The 16,862-nt window shown below is 37.0% G+C and overlaps 1 protein-coding gene across 6 annotated transcripts in view; it reads right to left on the reverse strand.

Moving 5' to 3' along the window:
- The window catches only part of PPHLN1 (periphilin 1), a 42,250-nt gene that overhangs the window by 14,189 nt on the left and 11,199 nt on the right, over positions 1 to 16,862 (reverse strand). For 5 of the 6 annotated variants that reach the window (XM_087723564.1, XM_087723565.1, XM_087723566.1 and 2 more), the window contains 7 exons: positions 16,456 to 16,538; positions 12,996 to 13,169; positions 10,038 to 10,099; positions 7,481 to 7,722; positions 4,255 to 4,331; positions 3,738 to 3,857; positions 307 to 447 (listed from right to left, as the gene is read on the reverse strand). In XM_087723564.1, coding sequence (XP_087579690.1) covers positions 307 to 447; positions 3,738 to 3,857; positions 4,255 to 4,331; positions 7,481 to 7,722; positions 10,038 to 10,099; positions 12,996 to 13,169; positions 16,456 to 16,538 — 899 coding nt within the window. The remainder of the gene's footprint in view (positions 1 to 306; positions 448 to 3,737; positions 3,858 to 4,254; positions 4,332 to 7,480; positions 7,723 to 10,037; positions 10,100 to 12,995; positions 13,170 to 16,455; positions 16,539 to 16,862) is intronic. The other variant, XM_087723568.1, reaches the window with a different exon arrangement.

Consider the following 16,862-nt stretch of genomic DNA (forward strand, 5'->3'; position numbering starts at 1 on the left):
AATAGGACATGAAATAAGCTAACCCCACGAAGCATTCCTTTATATTTTCAATCTAATGAATGTGTGATTTTGATTTGAGAACAAAAAAAACAAAAAAATAACAAAAGCAATTAAATCCTTTTTGTAGTAAACGAAGGTGCCAGATTTATTTTAGAAATTTAAGTCCTTCTAATAAATTTGCTATTTATTTCATCTTAAACTATGTTGTGTAGATCAGTTAAACTTTTAGTCAAATTGTACAGCAAAGTTAATTTGGAGAAAAAAAAACCCTCACAAATATCCATAAAAGCAAAGTGTGTGGCTTACTTGTTCAATTTCCTTTGTCTTTTGAGCAATTGCCTTTGAGCGACTAAGATGATGATTGTCTTCAAATAATTGATTGCTGTCTGTTATACCAGCACCTGTTTCTTCATGGTGGTCTATATATAATGGATCTGAGGATGTGGCCTTTAAAAATAAAGAATAATTTTATGTGGCTAAAACCCACTATATGAAATATTGTTAAGTTAAATAATTGTCATTAGTTAACTGCATTCACAGTTCACATTAGAAAAACAATCAAATTTATTCTACGTATGAAATATGTATGTACACTTACATTAAATTAGGTATCAAAATATCTAGTTTACCCAAATCATTGGGTAAACAGTACATATTTCAGATCTTATGTGTTGTGAAAGCAACCAGATGTATTACACTGGAAAGTTTGGTCTAGTGATTGAAAACCAGTCTAGAAACTTGAAGACCAGGAGTTCTAAACCCCCCTTAGCCACAAAAATTAACTGGATGACCTTGGACCAGCCACCCTTTCTCAGCTCAACTCATCTCACAGGATTGCTCTTGTGGAGAAAACAGGAGGGAAAAGTATTGTTATCTTTGCTGCCATTAGTTATTTATAAAAATAATAAAGATGGGATATAAATAAATAAATTTTAAGATATTACCTTTCGGATTTTAAACATGGATAAAGCAAAGAGTACAAATGAACTGAAATCAAATTATACTGAGGAGTACATACAGTTTTAGTAATAGAGTTACTGTGGAAGAAGAATGAGGAATTTGAAAAGAATACGAGGTCCATCTTTCCAGATCTTTTCAACAAAAGCTGTGCAATCCTCACTGCCTAACCTTCAAGCACATTTTTTTTTCCTTTTGGGAAAACAGCTTTGCATTTTGGTGACAACCTGGATCTTGAACTAACTGTGATTTTTTTTCAATCTTTCTGAGATCAAATTTTAAATAAATGCCAAAAGCCTAATCATACACTAAAGAAACATTTTACTCAGATAATTAAGCAAGATTATTTAAGAAAAAAATGATAGATCATTTTTGGTATGCAAGGATAAGAATAATATCAGATCTGGGGATGAAAATAAAAGAAAGTACATTCAATATCAAAGACAGCGTTCCACCTTCTGTTTCTCATTAAACAGTCCAAAACAATAGGTAGCCCTTGTCTTACAGTCATAACTGGGATTGGAATCTGTCACGTCAGTCTGTTCATAAAACAAGATGTCATGTGACTGCAGCAACTTATGATAATCATCACAATGTTTGCCGTTGTAACCATTAACTAAGATCATGGGTCATGAACTGAGTATCTACCCAAATCCAAGCCTCAGTAAGGTAAGGAACTGCTTTCAATTTTCCCATCTGCTGATTCCCCCCTGCAATCTGACTTTTGGCTAACCTGCACCTTGCCTTGCAGGTCACCAAGCAGCCCCAGGTTTGTACTGCTTGCCTTCTCTCCCTGTCCCCTGCACTAATCTTTCACTTTTGCACTCAGCTACCAAAGCAGAAGTGGCTCACTGCCTTTGCTGTCTTCTTTTTACACTCTTTTTTCTGCCTTTGCTGCCTCCTTGAGCTTGTTTGGAGGTTCTAGCAGAGGAGCGCAGCTATCATATACCCTTGACCGGAGATCGGTACATTCCTTCTATCTGGGATGGTCGTCCTCTTCCACCGAGCGCGCAGCTTCGGGAGGGACACACATGGAGCGGTGAAGAAGGAAAGGGACGTCCGCCTAGCCAGACAGATCAGCCAAATCAACCCTGGTGATCAATGGGGTGACAGATGTCGCAGCCAGATCACCCTCACATCCTTTTCTGCCACCTGTTTGGACCCAACCTTTCCCACAGTTGGTATTTGAGCTTTGAACTATTGCTCCTATAGTTGTAAGTGCCAAAATTCTATGTGGTCTGTGGTCACATGTTTGAAATCTGTGAGCTTGGAAACTTGTTTATACTTACAAACGGTTGCAGTACCCCGTGATCATCCCTTGCAACCTTCCCTGTTGGACTTCCCCAGAACAGTCAATGGGGAAGCTGGCAAGAAAGGTTGAGGATTATTAGAGTAAGTATCTTCCACTGATTCATTCTGCCCCAGCCCTTCTGCGCTCATGTCACACCAACCACACATAATTTTGTGCACTATCCCCGGCTTGCACTGCACCCCCTGGCATCCCTCCCAACTGTGCATCTCCTTAGATTGCCTGCATTACCTCTTTTGCACTCTCCTTGCCCTTCATTGGGTCTTTCCTACACTTGCACACACCCTCTTGTTCCCTTCTGTATTTAGTAGCAGCCACTTACCTGCCTAGTGGCCTGGCATTTGCAATTTTTTGTTAGCTTCCCCACTAATTTTGATTGTGGGAAGCTGGCAGGAAGTTGCCTCACCTAATTGTGAGATTTGATTAACAATGGCATGTGGAAGTGCAAGGACTGCCATTGCTAAGTAATTACATTTTGACAATGCTTAGCCAATATAAATTGTGGTCCCAATTGCCATTGTAAATTAAGTACTACCTGTATATATTAAACAAACCTGCATGGTTGGTTAAACTGGAAAACATTATATTATCCAATTGATTAAAAACTAGGACTTTCAAATCTGCCATCTGGGTTGTGTGGGAATAGAAGATTGTTTGTTCAGCAGGTAGTACAAGAATTAAATAATTACTGATACCACTATTTACTGTTGCAGTGAATGGCTAATTTCTTACTTTTTAACTCCATATAACATCGTTACAGTCTGTATTTTTTATATTTCAATGCTACTTAATGTTTCTTCATTAGGATTTTAACTAAGGGTAATATTTGATAAATCTCATAAACTGAATTATATTGCATCTTTAGGAATATATAACTATTTTTTGAATTTTGTGGATCATACCAACATGATACACTCCCTGAAAATGTCTACTTGCATTTCTTTTTTTTAAAGTTAGGATAGAAGAAATTCTGGCTATGTGTAATCAATACATATTGGTTTTACAGAAGTAATAAAAAATTCTGTATAACTAAATTATTAGTTCATACTATATCAGAGGTGGTAATTAATTTTTCTGAAGGGCCACATGAGAAATTGGGACTATTATGGAGGGCCCTCCTGCTGTCCTGTCCTGCACTGCCAATACCCCACACCCACAGGCTGTACTGGGATCATCCGCAGGCCAGATGTGAGCCACAGAGTATAAAATGCCCAAGTCTGGACTACAGACTTGCACAACAAGTGCAACGGTAACTACAGAATTATCAAATTTAGTAATATGGTGTGGTTAGCAATTAGGAAACAACATTCATTCAACATATATTACTCATCTGTTTTTCTGTTCAACCTATTTCACATGATTGCAAGACCAGTACTGAAGGAACTGAGCTACAGGAGGAAAGGCAGAATATAAATGAGTGAATAAAATAAATGATCATGTACAAATGTCTATTAGTGTTATTTTTACTCACGTCATACTCTGAAATTTCAGGTACACTGCTTGCCTCTACTTTCTCTGCCTTTTCAGCTGCCCATCGGCTTGCAGCCTCTGCAAGCTCCTTTTCCGATAATCTGTTGCTTTTGTCCAGAGTCTAATGAAAAAAAATCCCAACATGTAAATGAAGTTGTATGCAATAACATAGAAACATTTTAGTAGTGAACAATTTAAGAATCCTGAAGCAGACTCAAATGTAGTACTGCAGCAAAAGCTATGTACTGAATAAAGAATGTTTAAATTCTTCCAGCAGAACTCTCCCAACAAAAAATCTTCTGCAGAAAACAGAGAAACTTTCCAAAATAAACTAAGGACACAAATGTACCAAGACACAGAAGAGACTAACTGAAAACTCCATTGCACTCTAGCTTCATGTAACACTTTAAAATATATGCACAAAATCAGAATCAAGAGAGAAGCATGTAGCAAAAACATTCTCCATTCAAATTATTTTTACTGCTAAAGATTTAGAACAATTTGGATAATAAACTTACTTTTGCAGGTGGTAGTGCTGTAGCTCCTGAAGGAGACACATCTCTTGAAGTCTTCAAACTCTGAGTTGAAGATCTCTCTTTATGTAAAGAGAATACAAAAATATGAGCAGAAAAACATTTTAGCTTGTAGTACTAAGTCTATGGTTAGACTGAAAATATGTTACAAAACAACTAACTTTGGGTGCGTTGAATATGGATTAGACTAGTGGTTCTCAAAACATTTTGGTCTGAGAAGCTCTTTAACATTTTTAAAAATGAGGTTAATCTTTTAAGTGATTGAAAGAACATGTGTTTACATGTGTTATATCTATCAATATCTGCTGCATTAGAAATTTAAAATTTTAAATGTTAAAAATATTTGATTTTGTGGACCTCTTGAAAGGTTTTGGGGATCACCAGATTCCCCAGACCACATTGGGTTAGACCAATATTTTTCAACCTATTGTATGCATACCAGTGGTATGATGCAGAAATAAATAGGTTTTTATTTTCCTAGTATAATTACTAGGAAATTGGAATTTTCCTGATAATTAAGGTTTGTTTCTCTTTCACTTTGTGACCAGCATGAAGCTTGATATATTTGGCACTTTAAATACTGCATCCACTGAACAGCTCGAAGAACCTCTGCCTTTTCATTGAAACTTAAAAGAGTACAATAATCTAGACCAGAGGTGTCAAACTGCCGGCCCACAGTATGGATGTGTCACACACAGGGTACGCCCACCCCAGCTCAGCAAAAAGCCTTGTGAAGCATCCCATGATGGCAATGTGACACTGCGCATTTGACGCCTGTTATCTAGACTGAAGAAGCATTGCCCAATAGAGTCAGACTTTTGCTGAAGGGGATTCTTTGCAGACTATTTTCCTAATTCTTATCTTCACTTTTCTAGATGTGTGCCTCATGTTTTTCTATTTAAAATCTTTGCTGCTTTGTGGAACCCCCTCCCCCCCCCACTCCCTACCCCCACACAAATGATGTTCTCATTTTCTCTTAGCACTACCAGGTTCCTCCCCTTCATATTTTCCTCAAGTATATCTCTCACAGAGCATATCATGATTCATCTTATATGTTATTCCTTTCATTGAACTGCTTTGGACTTTTACCAGTTTTCAAACAACTAAAAGAAACAAAAGCTTTCCTCCAAAGCAGCAAAAAGAAATAAAGTCATGGGTAGATCAAGACAATCAGTAATTTTTCTTCTCTATATTGCTGCCCTCGTTTTAGAATGCTTACACCTAATCCTTTTTCATCCTCCACTCACTGGCTATACATAGCCTTTTGCCTTTTTTCTACTTTGCAACTAGAAGCAAGGAAAGCAAGAAGCTAGAACAAGCTTTGGTGAGTCACACAGTAGTTGTTTGGTCCACTGTTTTACCCACATTTTGATTCTTAGTTTATGGGTAGAAATGGGAGAGAAGGGATATATATTTAAACATTAATTATAACAGAATACTTTTAATAAAGCTGTTAGAATTCTCAATTTGAACTATACAGCAATGGTTTTAGCTATGATAGGTATATTGTTTAATAATTTAGATGGAATATAAGGTATGTGACTGAATTTATAAAGGTTTAAATATAACCATGATGAAGAATAACATATAAAGTTCAGAGTTCTTCTCAGGAAAAGGAAAGGATGTTTGTAGTATGGTGGGACTCATGTTCCTGACACGAGTAAGTTGTGGGGCATTCTATTCAGAGAAATATTGTTCTGGAGAAAGGAATGGAATACATTGTCCACCTACAGAAGTGTAATACATAATTTTAAAATCTTCTATGCTAACCTAGAAGAACACTTACTTTAAAAAGGATATTTATATTTTTAATATTCCTGAATTAACCTTTAGCCAATTAGATTGAAATTATATACAATTATGCAATACAGATTAAGTAAATTATACTTGTGAAGCAATTATGTACAAACTCAATTCAAATAAAGCTGTCACAAAATTCTATCTTTGCTTTGCAAAATTCTATTATTTCAAGAACAATTTCACTGCAGATCATAAAAACATGTTCACATAATTCTTATCATATTCCTAACTCAAGACAGGTTCATTATGCAGAGACTGCTTCCTAGATATCCAAAGACAGAACTACTGCTCAAGGGATGTGTGTAACATCCTTTAAGTGGAAAATTATTTTCATCAATTGTTTTCTTCAGTTTTCCCAACATCATCTCCTTCATCATCCAGATGACTTTCCCCATTTTCTTGGTTTTGGAGACCAAGAAATGGCAGGGATAAAGAAGAATGTATTTGGGAAAGCATTTGGGAAAAATGATCAAAGGCCTGGAGATTACATCATATGAAGAACAGCTGGCTAGTCTAAAGAAAAGAATTAGGGATGACATGATAGCAGAATTTCAGTATTTCAGAAGCTGCCACATAGAAGGGGGGGGGGGTCAAATTATTCTCCAAAGCACCAGAGGGCAGGACAAAAAATAATGGTTGGAAACTTAACTAAGAGAAGCAACCTGGAATTAAGGAGAAATTTCCTAACAGTGAGGACAATTAACCAGTAGAACAGTTTGCCTGGAGGTTTTTAAGAAGACACTAGACAGTCACTTGTCTGAGATGGTATAGTTTCTCCTGCTTGAGCAGGGGGCTGGACTAGAAGACCTCCAACGTCCTGTCCAGATTTATTCTATTCTTATTCTAATTCTATTCTATGTTTTGCTATGCGATTCTAGCATGCTTTCATGCTTAAATAGATGAGGACTCTTTGGATCTCATCAACATGCTTACAGGGATATCTTTAAATTATTAAACCTGTGGCTTGAGTAGCATAAGAAAATGTGAGATGCTGGATTAGATAAATTTTTAAAGCAGGTCTTATTTACTTTGTAAACAAAGATATAATATAAAAAAAATCTCAATGAGAACTCACAATAAAATATTACATACCAACAAAATGTGTGTTGGGAAATAATGTATGGACAAGATAAATAATGAAACCACTTGCTTTTCCTCTCCTTCCTATCTGCCATGTCCTTTAAGATCAAAGGGTTTTCTTGTTTGTTTGCTCATTACTATACAAAATAGCTATTTGAAATATTCTTTCACTTGTAAATCTACATGATTTACAATTCATGTAAATTGTAATTCAATCCTTGGAAAGGATTGACTTTTTCCGGTTTTGAATACTGTAGATTTTGTTTGCAAGGATAGCCATTCCAGCTCATGGATTTGGGTTTTCTTTTTTGAATGGTTAATCCTACATTACCTTGAAGAGATATATTTCTTTTATGTAAAGATGACATACTTCTGCTATGCTGGGACTGATGGAAGGTGTAGGCTTTGCTTCTATCAGGCGAATAACTTCTGCTGCTGACACTGGAGCCAGATCTGCTGTGAGGCGATTCTCTCCGGCCAATCGGTGATTCTCTGAAGTAAGGGGAATCCCTTTTATGTGGGGAGCGATCTCTTGCATACTGTGGATATATAGGTTTCCGTCGTATGCCATCTCTTTAAAAATCATTGCAATAAACAAATAAAAAACATTCATTTATTCAGCAAGAGCGCCAAGTAAAGACCAATCTTCTTTTGAATCTTTCCTTAGAGAAGGTTTTCAATTCTCTAACTGACAAGGAAGAAATACAATAAAAATCAGGATTTTTTAAATTTAAAAAAAAACACCAAATGACTTAATCACTCGAGCAGGAAAAAAATGAAGTGTATAATGGAAAGTGTTACAGGGTAGGAGGCAAGTTCAAATTTTGAGCTGTCTCAAAAATAAATATTGCAAGTTACTTAATGCTTATTTCTGTGTCTTTTAAGTATATGTTGTTGAGTGCATGACCTCCAGAGAGTAACACAATTAAAGGTAAATAGATAAAAAACCACCTCTAGTGTACACTAGAGGCTCTTTGAAACAAATATAATTTGCATTAAGCTTTTTCCAAGGTTGTAGTTAGCAATAAAGCAATCACCATACTGCATCAATTTAGCAAGATAGACCCTGAAAGTGATATAACCAAATACTTGACCCCAATATATAAAATTCAATAGAAGAGGTTTCTGTAACAACCAAAGAATTACAAATCTGCAATCTTCATTGTAACTAAAATGTAGAATATAATTCAACATCAACTGAACCAAAAGTCTGGGGTTTCCAGGGAAGCTTTAGACATTTCATGAAAGTGGAGGAACACAGCAATAAGAGAAGACTGGAACTCCTCTCCAGATCAAGGAAAGAACAAGGATCACTCATCGTTTGGTTCATACAGAATCTGCCCACAAATACCGATCTCCAGCTGGTTTGAGAGCTCTGGGAACCATTTGTCTAAGCAATGGTTGAGTATCTTCAGATAGCACATTCACCTACTTCTTCTCTTAACTTCTTTAGGAGTTGCTTATTGATTTTCTGGATGTTAAGAACCTTCTTAAAGACAGGTTCCCTCATGCCAGGAAATTTTTTTTCTATCCTGGACAAAATAAGTTTAATGTAAATTTAAGGATTAAAAAATTTTTGTGGGGGGAGGACAACAAAAGGCAGTTGAAGGTTGATTTTGGAAACTGAAATGCTAAGCTAAAGGGCTGAATGGATCCCTTAGGGCAGAAATAACTGCAATTAAACATTTCAATAACCATGGATCAGACCTGCACACTTGCTTGGAGGAATTTTATACCATCACTCCTTACAAAACAGAATGAGCTCTTACATTTATTGTAGTATTTTAACACCACTCTATGTCCTATGTTATTAGATGGCGTAACTGTCATTAAAAACAAAATCAATCACAATAAAATAATAAATAATATCACATCAAAGGCATAAGCACTATAGCAAATTAAAAAGAATATAGGTAGTTCCTGCTTAATGACTCTAAGCAGGACCAAAGTTTCCTTTGCTAAGCAATGCGGTTGTAAAGTGTTTGCATTGCTTAGTGACAGTAATCCTGGTAGTTCCTGATTGCTATAGTTAAACAAGTCATTAATGCCCTTGCCATCACAAGTCATTAAACAAGGACTGTGTGTGATTATGACTTCTGAATTCCTGTAGGCTTCCTTATTGACTTTGCTGGTGAAAAACTGACAGAAATTGTGATCATGTAACATGTGGACAGTGTGATGGTTTTAATTCCAGACTTGTTAAGTGTACAGATTGTGATCATTTGACTGCAGAAGTACTGTGATGGTCATAACTTCAAGGATTGCTCATAACTGCCACTTATTCAGCACTGTTCGAACAGTCACTGAACGAGAGCCCATTAAGTCAGGAATACCCATATCCCAAAACAGTACTGACTTGGGAACCATGTAAGATACCCACTTTAGGCTTGGGAACCTAGGATAAGCAGCCCAATTGTTGCCTTGGGAACCAGACAGATACTCACACAAGGCTTTGGAACCTTAAGGAAGAAACCAAACTACCGCAGTCATTTTCGGCCAATTTTGCTCCAATTTATCTAGATGGAGATCACTCATGATAATGTTTTTATTATTTTGTTTAATAGAGCACAAGTTGTACAAGATGCCAAGTTTTGTTTCTCTCAACAAAATATTGCCGGAGATATTATGTCTCAAAGTTGCTGAAACCTTAGAGTCATACTATAGAAGGCTGTGGTATGTGGTCAAATAAATGACTATATCTCTGCAAGCATTGCATCGGCAAACTTTACCAATGTTCATTAGGGACATGTGTGCATGTTCACACCTAATTTCATCAAAATCCATGATGGTCGAGCAGGGAGCTCCAGACCACTTGACATGGAATGACCCTTTCCATTTTTTATTCTAAAGACTTCAGAACTTTATGTAGCTAAATTGAAAAACAATACCTATAATCAGGTGGCCGACTATCCGAATGGTCTTCTCTTGACCATCTATATCCTGGATCATCCTACAACAGAATATTTCAACATAAAGAAAAAATTAGTTTCAAGAAGCTAATAGCAATAAGATATTGTAAAACACCATTGAACATTTTTAAAAATAATTTCTTCAAAAATTATTGGTTAGAAGAAATTTAACATGCCACTAAAATGTAGTGTATGTATTTTAAAGGGAAAAAGAAACATTCATTGAACAAATATTAAATGCAAAAATAAGAGGCTGATTTATCATATTGCTGAACAAGAAATAGCCAATCAAAATCCGTGATGATCAAGCAGGGAGCGACCACCATAAAACAGACTGGTGATTGCTGGAGAAGAAGGCGGGGCTTAGCAGTGAGAAGATGGAGTTTTAGGCTACTCCTGAAATTCCTCTATACCAAAGGACTTTTTGGACGGGTTCTTTGAACCCCAACTGTCCCGAAGACGACAGTGGAGGTGGGGAGGGACCCAGGACCCCAGAGATAATCGCAAATCTCTGGGGGAGGGTATTAACTCCCCGTGCCAATTCCTTTTGGATTAGCCGTGTGCTAACTGAAACTGCAGGTCGCCCCTAAGAATGGAAGAAGTGATATCATCTGGTAAGCTGATTTTATTATCCAAGAGAGATTGTTCCTGTTAAAAATTAAGCTAATTGGAAACCAAACAATAAGAAGATCAGCGGCGAATTAGCTTTTCTAATGGTTTTATGACTGGTGGTTACTTTACCTCTTAAATGCTTCAAGAAACTCCGCGATATCCTCCCCCCTCTGAATCTCCTTAAGTGGATCGTAAAACTTAATTCCTACTAACTAGCCCGTCACGATTCGACATTTTTATTACTTTACTATCCAGCTCTGTTTACAATCAGATAAGATTGACAGCCGGTAAGAGACTATATAAAAAAAAAAGAGTGCTTCGAAGCCTCTGGGGAAAAAAAAAGAGAACTTTTTATTTTAACTACGACACATCATGGCGTCCCAAGATACCCCCAAGACTTCATTTCAGACTCTTTTCTCTGCGTGTAGAGAACTTTTTCATTCTTATCAAAGATTGGAACGAAAACTGGATCAATTTATTCTAAAATATGAAGCTAAAACTGAGAACGTTGAATGCTTAAATGTCCCTGAAACACAAACGGAAAATGTGAGAAATGGTGTCTGGTCTATCTCAGAGGAAGAGAAGAAGGGGGAAGCCATAAAGACGTCTCATTTAAAGAGACAGTGTGCAGAAGGAATGAAGAATCCACCCTTGAGAATTAAAGTTAAATTGGGAAGATTTATAAACCAAGAACAACTTTATTACTTCATCACTGACATTCAGAATCCAAAGGTGCCGAAATATCTTTGTTTGGACTTGCTTATGGAAACATTTGGTAAATCTATTCAACGAATGGCTACTGGATGGAGGAAACCTTGTGGCTGGAGGGACACAGGCTGACAAAAAATTTAAAATTAGCTAGATCGGATTACTTTAATATGTAATAGATATAGCTGAATAATGACTGATATGGATAGCAATATATATAATCTGGAACTGGCTGATAGATTGTTGAATACAATTGAAAACTAGTTAAATTTAATTGCTTTTCTGTGTAACAAATATTGTTGAATAATAATTGATATTGATAGCAATGTATATAATGTGGAGTTGACATGATAATTAACAATTGGATATGAGAAAATACTTTTAGATTACACATAAAGAGTATTAACTATAATAATTAGCACTATTAAAAAACTAAATAGAATCCATACAATCAAAAGTTAATTAATACTGGGAAAATGTTATGATATATGATATAATTGAATATTATGGATGTTTAGCTAAAATATCTAGATCGGAATACTTCAATTTGTAATAGATATAGCTGAACAATGATTGATATAGATAGCAATATATATAATTTGGAATTGGTTGATAGATTGATGAATATAACTGAAAATTAGCTAAATCTAATTGCTTTTTTGTGTAACAGATATAGTTGAATAATAATTGATATTAATAGTAATGTATATAATGTGGAGTCGATAGGATAACTAACAATTGGATATGAGAAAACACCTTTAGGGTATACATAAAGAGTATTAACTATAATAATTAGCACTATTAAAAAATTAAATAAAATCCATATAATTAAATGTTAATCAATATTGGGGAAATGTTAGGATATATGATATAACTGAATATTATGGATGTTTAGTTAAAATAGAATATGAGGATTTGATGATAATAGAGGATTTTACAAATAAGTAAATGAACTGCCAGCATGTGTCATGGACTAATTCCTTAGCATAACTAAGGATGAAGGATGTTTAAATAATTATAATAATTAAAACCGGAGGTATAATGATGTTGATATGGCAAATATTTGAGTTAAGATACTTGAATTATTAGGAGTCAATCGAAGAGAAGCACCAAAACATGTTGTAACCAGTTGATATACTTCTTATTTTTTCATAATAGACACCTGTGTTTTGTTTTGTTTTTCTGATTGTTGTCTTTGTTTTTTTTTTCTGTATTATCTGTAATTGATTGATATATTGAGAAAGATGTTGTACCAGTTTTAAACTAAAACTTAAAAAACATTTAATAAAAAAAAAAAAAAAAAAAAAACAGACTGGTGATTGCTATGCAGCCAATGTTATTGTTTGCCTTCAGACAATATTTGTGAATGAATTCTCTTCTTCTTCTAAAGCCCAATGCTCCTTCTCATGTTTTCTCCAGAGAGATGGAAGCTTTAAGCATTCATCTTCAAGATTTCAAAAGCACAATTGCTTTAGTACATTATGTTCATAGAGTTACAGTATAAAGTTTAAATATCCAAATTATTTTTAAGTGCTATTAATGTAACACAGAGCTGTATCTAACAATTGTGGAACATTTAGCTTCCAGCCACATGCTCATCAGAAAAGGGAAACTCACAATTCTATGTGGTAGTCCACTTCTTCGTTCGGGAGCAAAACCTCTACCTTCATCATAGTCTCTGTAGCCTACATGAGCATGGCCATATTCATATCTACTATAGCCTCCTTCACCAGGTCTTTCAGTAAGTGGTGGTTTCTTGGATGCAAAACTGACTACTCGATGATAGTCATCCTAAAATTATATACAATACTAATCATTAAAAATTATAAATAATACAAATAATCTCAAATATTAATATGGATATTGACATTTCAATAAAGCCAGTAAATACATTAGAAATCAAGATACAATCTTGTTTTAGTTCATGCCTCTTGTTAAAGAGCAGATGAAGTAGCCTGAACATAACAAGATTGAAAATGTGTATTTAACTGAACAATAGATTATACTAGGCTCATAAAAAATATGAACCAATACTTCAACTACTGTATTTTTTAGAGTATAAGACGCACCTTCCCTCTCCCAAAAGAGGGTGAAAATCTGGATGCGTCTTATACACCGAATATAGCATTATTGGCCTCCCAAAACCCCACACCACCACCCTGCATCTTGTTTTTTGCAAAAATGGATGTGTAGATGGTTTGGGAGGCCTGCAAAATGCTCCTGGGGACTGGGAGGGTAAAAACAAGTGAAAATGGGCCTGTTTTTTTTACAAACACGGGGGTATTTTTGCCTTCCCAAGCCCCCAGGAGCATCTTGCAAGTCTCTCCAACTCTCTGCATGCCAAGATTTTCACAAAAAACAAAAAATATTTTTCTGTGCAAAATAACCGTTGCTTTAGGCATCATCCAGAATAAACAGACTTTCTTATGGAATACAAAAATTGGTGGTGCAAATTTGAGATTGCTCCCTGAGCTATCCAATGAAATAAGGAAATCTGCATTTGAAAAGAGAATGATTAGTTTATGCAGTTAAAAAAAACAAACCAAAAATAAAGGCCGGGGCTTGTAACAACCACCTCCCGAGGGTGGGATTCAGCCGGTTCAGATTGGTTCGGGCGAACTGGATGCTAATTTTACATCTGGTTTGCCAAACTGGTAGTTGCAAGGTCTTGCTGGCCCCATCCACCCCTCCCCTCCCAGGAATTCCCACATGGCCCGTTTTGGAGGTCAGGTAAGTTCAGGGCCCACGCGGAGGCTCTGGGGGGACAAAGTCTGGAAATGTTTCGGGTCTCCGGAGAGCCTCCAGAGCCCAGGGGAGGCCTGGCAACTACAAGGAGGAGAGCCTTTTCTGTAGTAGCTCCGACCCTTTGGAACGAGCTCCCCGTGGAGATTCGTACTCTCACCACCGTCCAGGCCTTCCGCATAGCCCTTAAGACCTGGCTAGCCCGTCAGGCCTGGGGACAAAGATAATCGCCCCTCCCGAATGATGAATGAATGCTGCACATTATTTTACTCTATGTTTGTCTACGTCATTGTTTGTAATTCCCTCCCCTGATCCTATGTAAGCCGCCCTGAGTCCCCTCAGGGAAAAGGGCGGCCTATAAATTGTAATAAACCTCTAAACCTCTAAACCTCTTCACCCTCCCTGAGGTTCGAGGAAGGCCTCCGGTGCCTGGGGAGGGTGAAAAACGGGCCACTCGGAAGTTCCAGAAGTCTGGAAACAAGCCCATTTTCAGCCTCTGGGGGGCCTCCATAGCCCAAGGGAGGCCGTTTCCCCCCTCCTGGAGGCTCGAGGAAAGCCTCCGTAGCCTGGGGAGGGAGAAAATGCCCTCCCCCCACTGTGGTGCAGGAGGCCGAGTAGGGCACACCCACCCAGAAACTGGGCAGAGAACCATTTGCTAAACATTTTGAAACTCACCCCTGCACCTCCCTATTTTCTCTATTCCGTTCAAGACCCTTAGGAAACCTGTATTTGTCCAGCTTAAGGATGCCAACGTTCACACTGGTAAAACAGGTTACAGTGTGCAGCAGTATTTTGAGGCAGCTGAAGAAACACTTTCTCCAGTGCCTTGGAGAAAGGAAGCTTGATTTAAAAAAAAAAAGCAAAGCAAAGCAAAGCAAAAAAAAAGCCGAAATCAGCTCATGTACATTAGAACCCAACAAATAAGCCATGGATAAGAGACCCCAATTAATAATTTTTGGTAAGGACAGTGAGATCAGTTTGGTCTTGTGTTTAAGGCAGCATTCAAGTTCCACCTTAGCCATTAAAACCAACTGGATGACTTTGGGCCAGTCACTTTTAGTTTAACCCACCTCACAGGTTGTTGTCAGGCTTGGAAGCCATCTTTGTATTGAGCCTCAAGTCTGCCACATATTCAAAGATATTCTACTGGGGGAAATTGGGAAGGGGGATTGTATGGAGCACGGGAGAAATGTAGCCATAGTAATATTCCTCCTCAGAGAGTCAAGATCGTTTTGTCCCTGCACCTGGACTGATGTGGATGGGAGGAATCTTCCTTCGTGGCAGTGACTGATTGGGTCATTTGAGGGACTTGTGGGTGTTGGGGCAAGGTCTTGAACTTTCAACTGGGTGGGGAAAACCTGGAAGCTTTCATATTTGGGTTTTCCCACATGTGCCAGCATGGCTACTCTAATAAATTGCAACTTTGAGGAATCTCTAGCCTCAGATTCTTATTTGATTGAGGATGCTATCTGGAACCCTGATAGTTTTTATTATGGGGAAAATGGGAGGAAGCGTGTGTTGGATATGTCCACTGCCTTAAGTTATTTGTAATAATAAAGGTGGGATACAAATAAACAATTACCACAGTGCATGAGGAGAAGCAAAGTGAGCAAGGCCACATCATGATCATGGGTGGAGTTAGGATTTCTGTTTCTTCTCAAATTTTAAAAGGAACTGTTGATATGCGTAAGAAGTGGCGGGAGAGGGGGATGCTATAAGAGCCAAGGTGGCGCAGTGGTTAAATGCAGCACTGCAGGCTACTGCTAGATCAGCAGGTCAGCGGTTCAAATCTCACCGGCTCAGGGTTGACTCAGCCTTCCATCCTTCCGAGGTGGGTAAAATGAGGACCCAGATTGTTGGGGGCAATATGCTGACTCTCTGTAAACCGCTTAGAGAGGCCTGAAAGGCCTATGAAGCGGTATATAAGTCTACTACTGCTATACTGATTTTTATCCACAGATATGGAAGGGAATGCTGTGAACTGGAAAAAAAGGCTTTGTGGGGGGGAAAAGGCAGACACAGATTGGATATAAAGGATTTGTTTCTTCTCGCTTGTCCATTCTAGGATAAGTAAGAGACTCACATAATCAAGATAAAAGGTCTATTAAAATGCATTTTACAAAGCCCATCCTAGGTATTTAAGAAGGACATATCAGAAATGAAACCAAGTTTTATAAAACACAGCATTAATTGTAACCATTGTAGGCCTCCTAATTGAATGTCCGTCCATGTGTGTACTGTAATCCACATAAGTTTGAGATCATAAATTTAAATTCTTAATCAACAGCTAAAAAGATTAAAAAGAGAAACCCATAACTATTAGCAATCAGCTTACATCAGGACGTGGAGGAAGTCTTTCTCGTGGTAATCTTTCATATTCATACCGCTCAGACCACATTTCATCTCTTCTATATGACACTAATAATAAACATGTTATCAGTTAAAGATATATGTTTAACTATTTATTAACATGAACTAAACAAAACACTCCTGTGTATTAATATGCAAAATTTGCTACTATTTTTAAATATACCAAGGCTGAGATATTTAGCATTTTTCCTTCAGAAACTTATTCATGATCAAAAATAGAGAAATACTCTCTGGTACATTATTTTTAAAAATATTTAATTTATATAACTTTGAGCTACGTTACTCAGGTTCTACTTTTTATTATAATTATAATTATAATAATAAAATTCAAGAGGAACAAAGGAACAACTGCTGATTGACAAGCTAATCCTA

This window comes from Thamnophis sirtalis, unplaced genomic scaffold (assembly GCF_051295495.1).
Source record: "Thamnophis sirtalis isolate CommonGarterSnake01/CBP01778 unplaced genomic scaffold, rThaSir2_p1.2 scaffold_9, whole genome shotgun sequence".
NCBI classification, from domain to species: domain Eukaryota; kingdom Metazoa; phylum Chordata; class Lepidosauria; order Squamata; family Natricidae; genus Thamnophis; species Thamnophis sirtalis.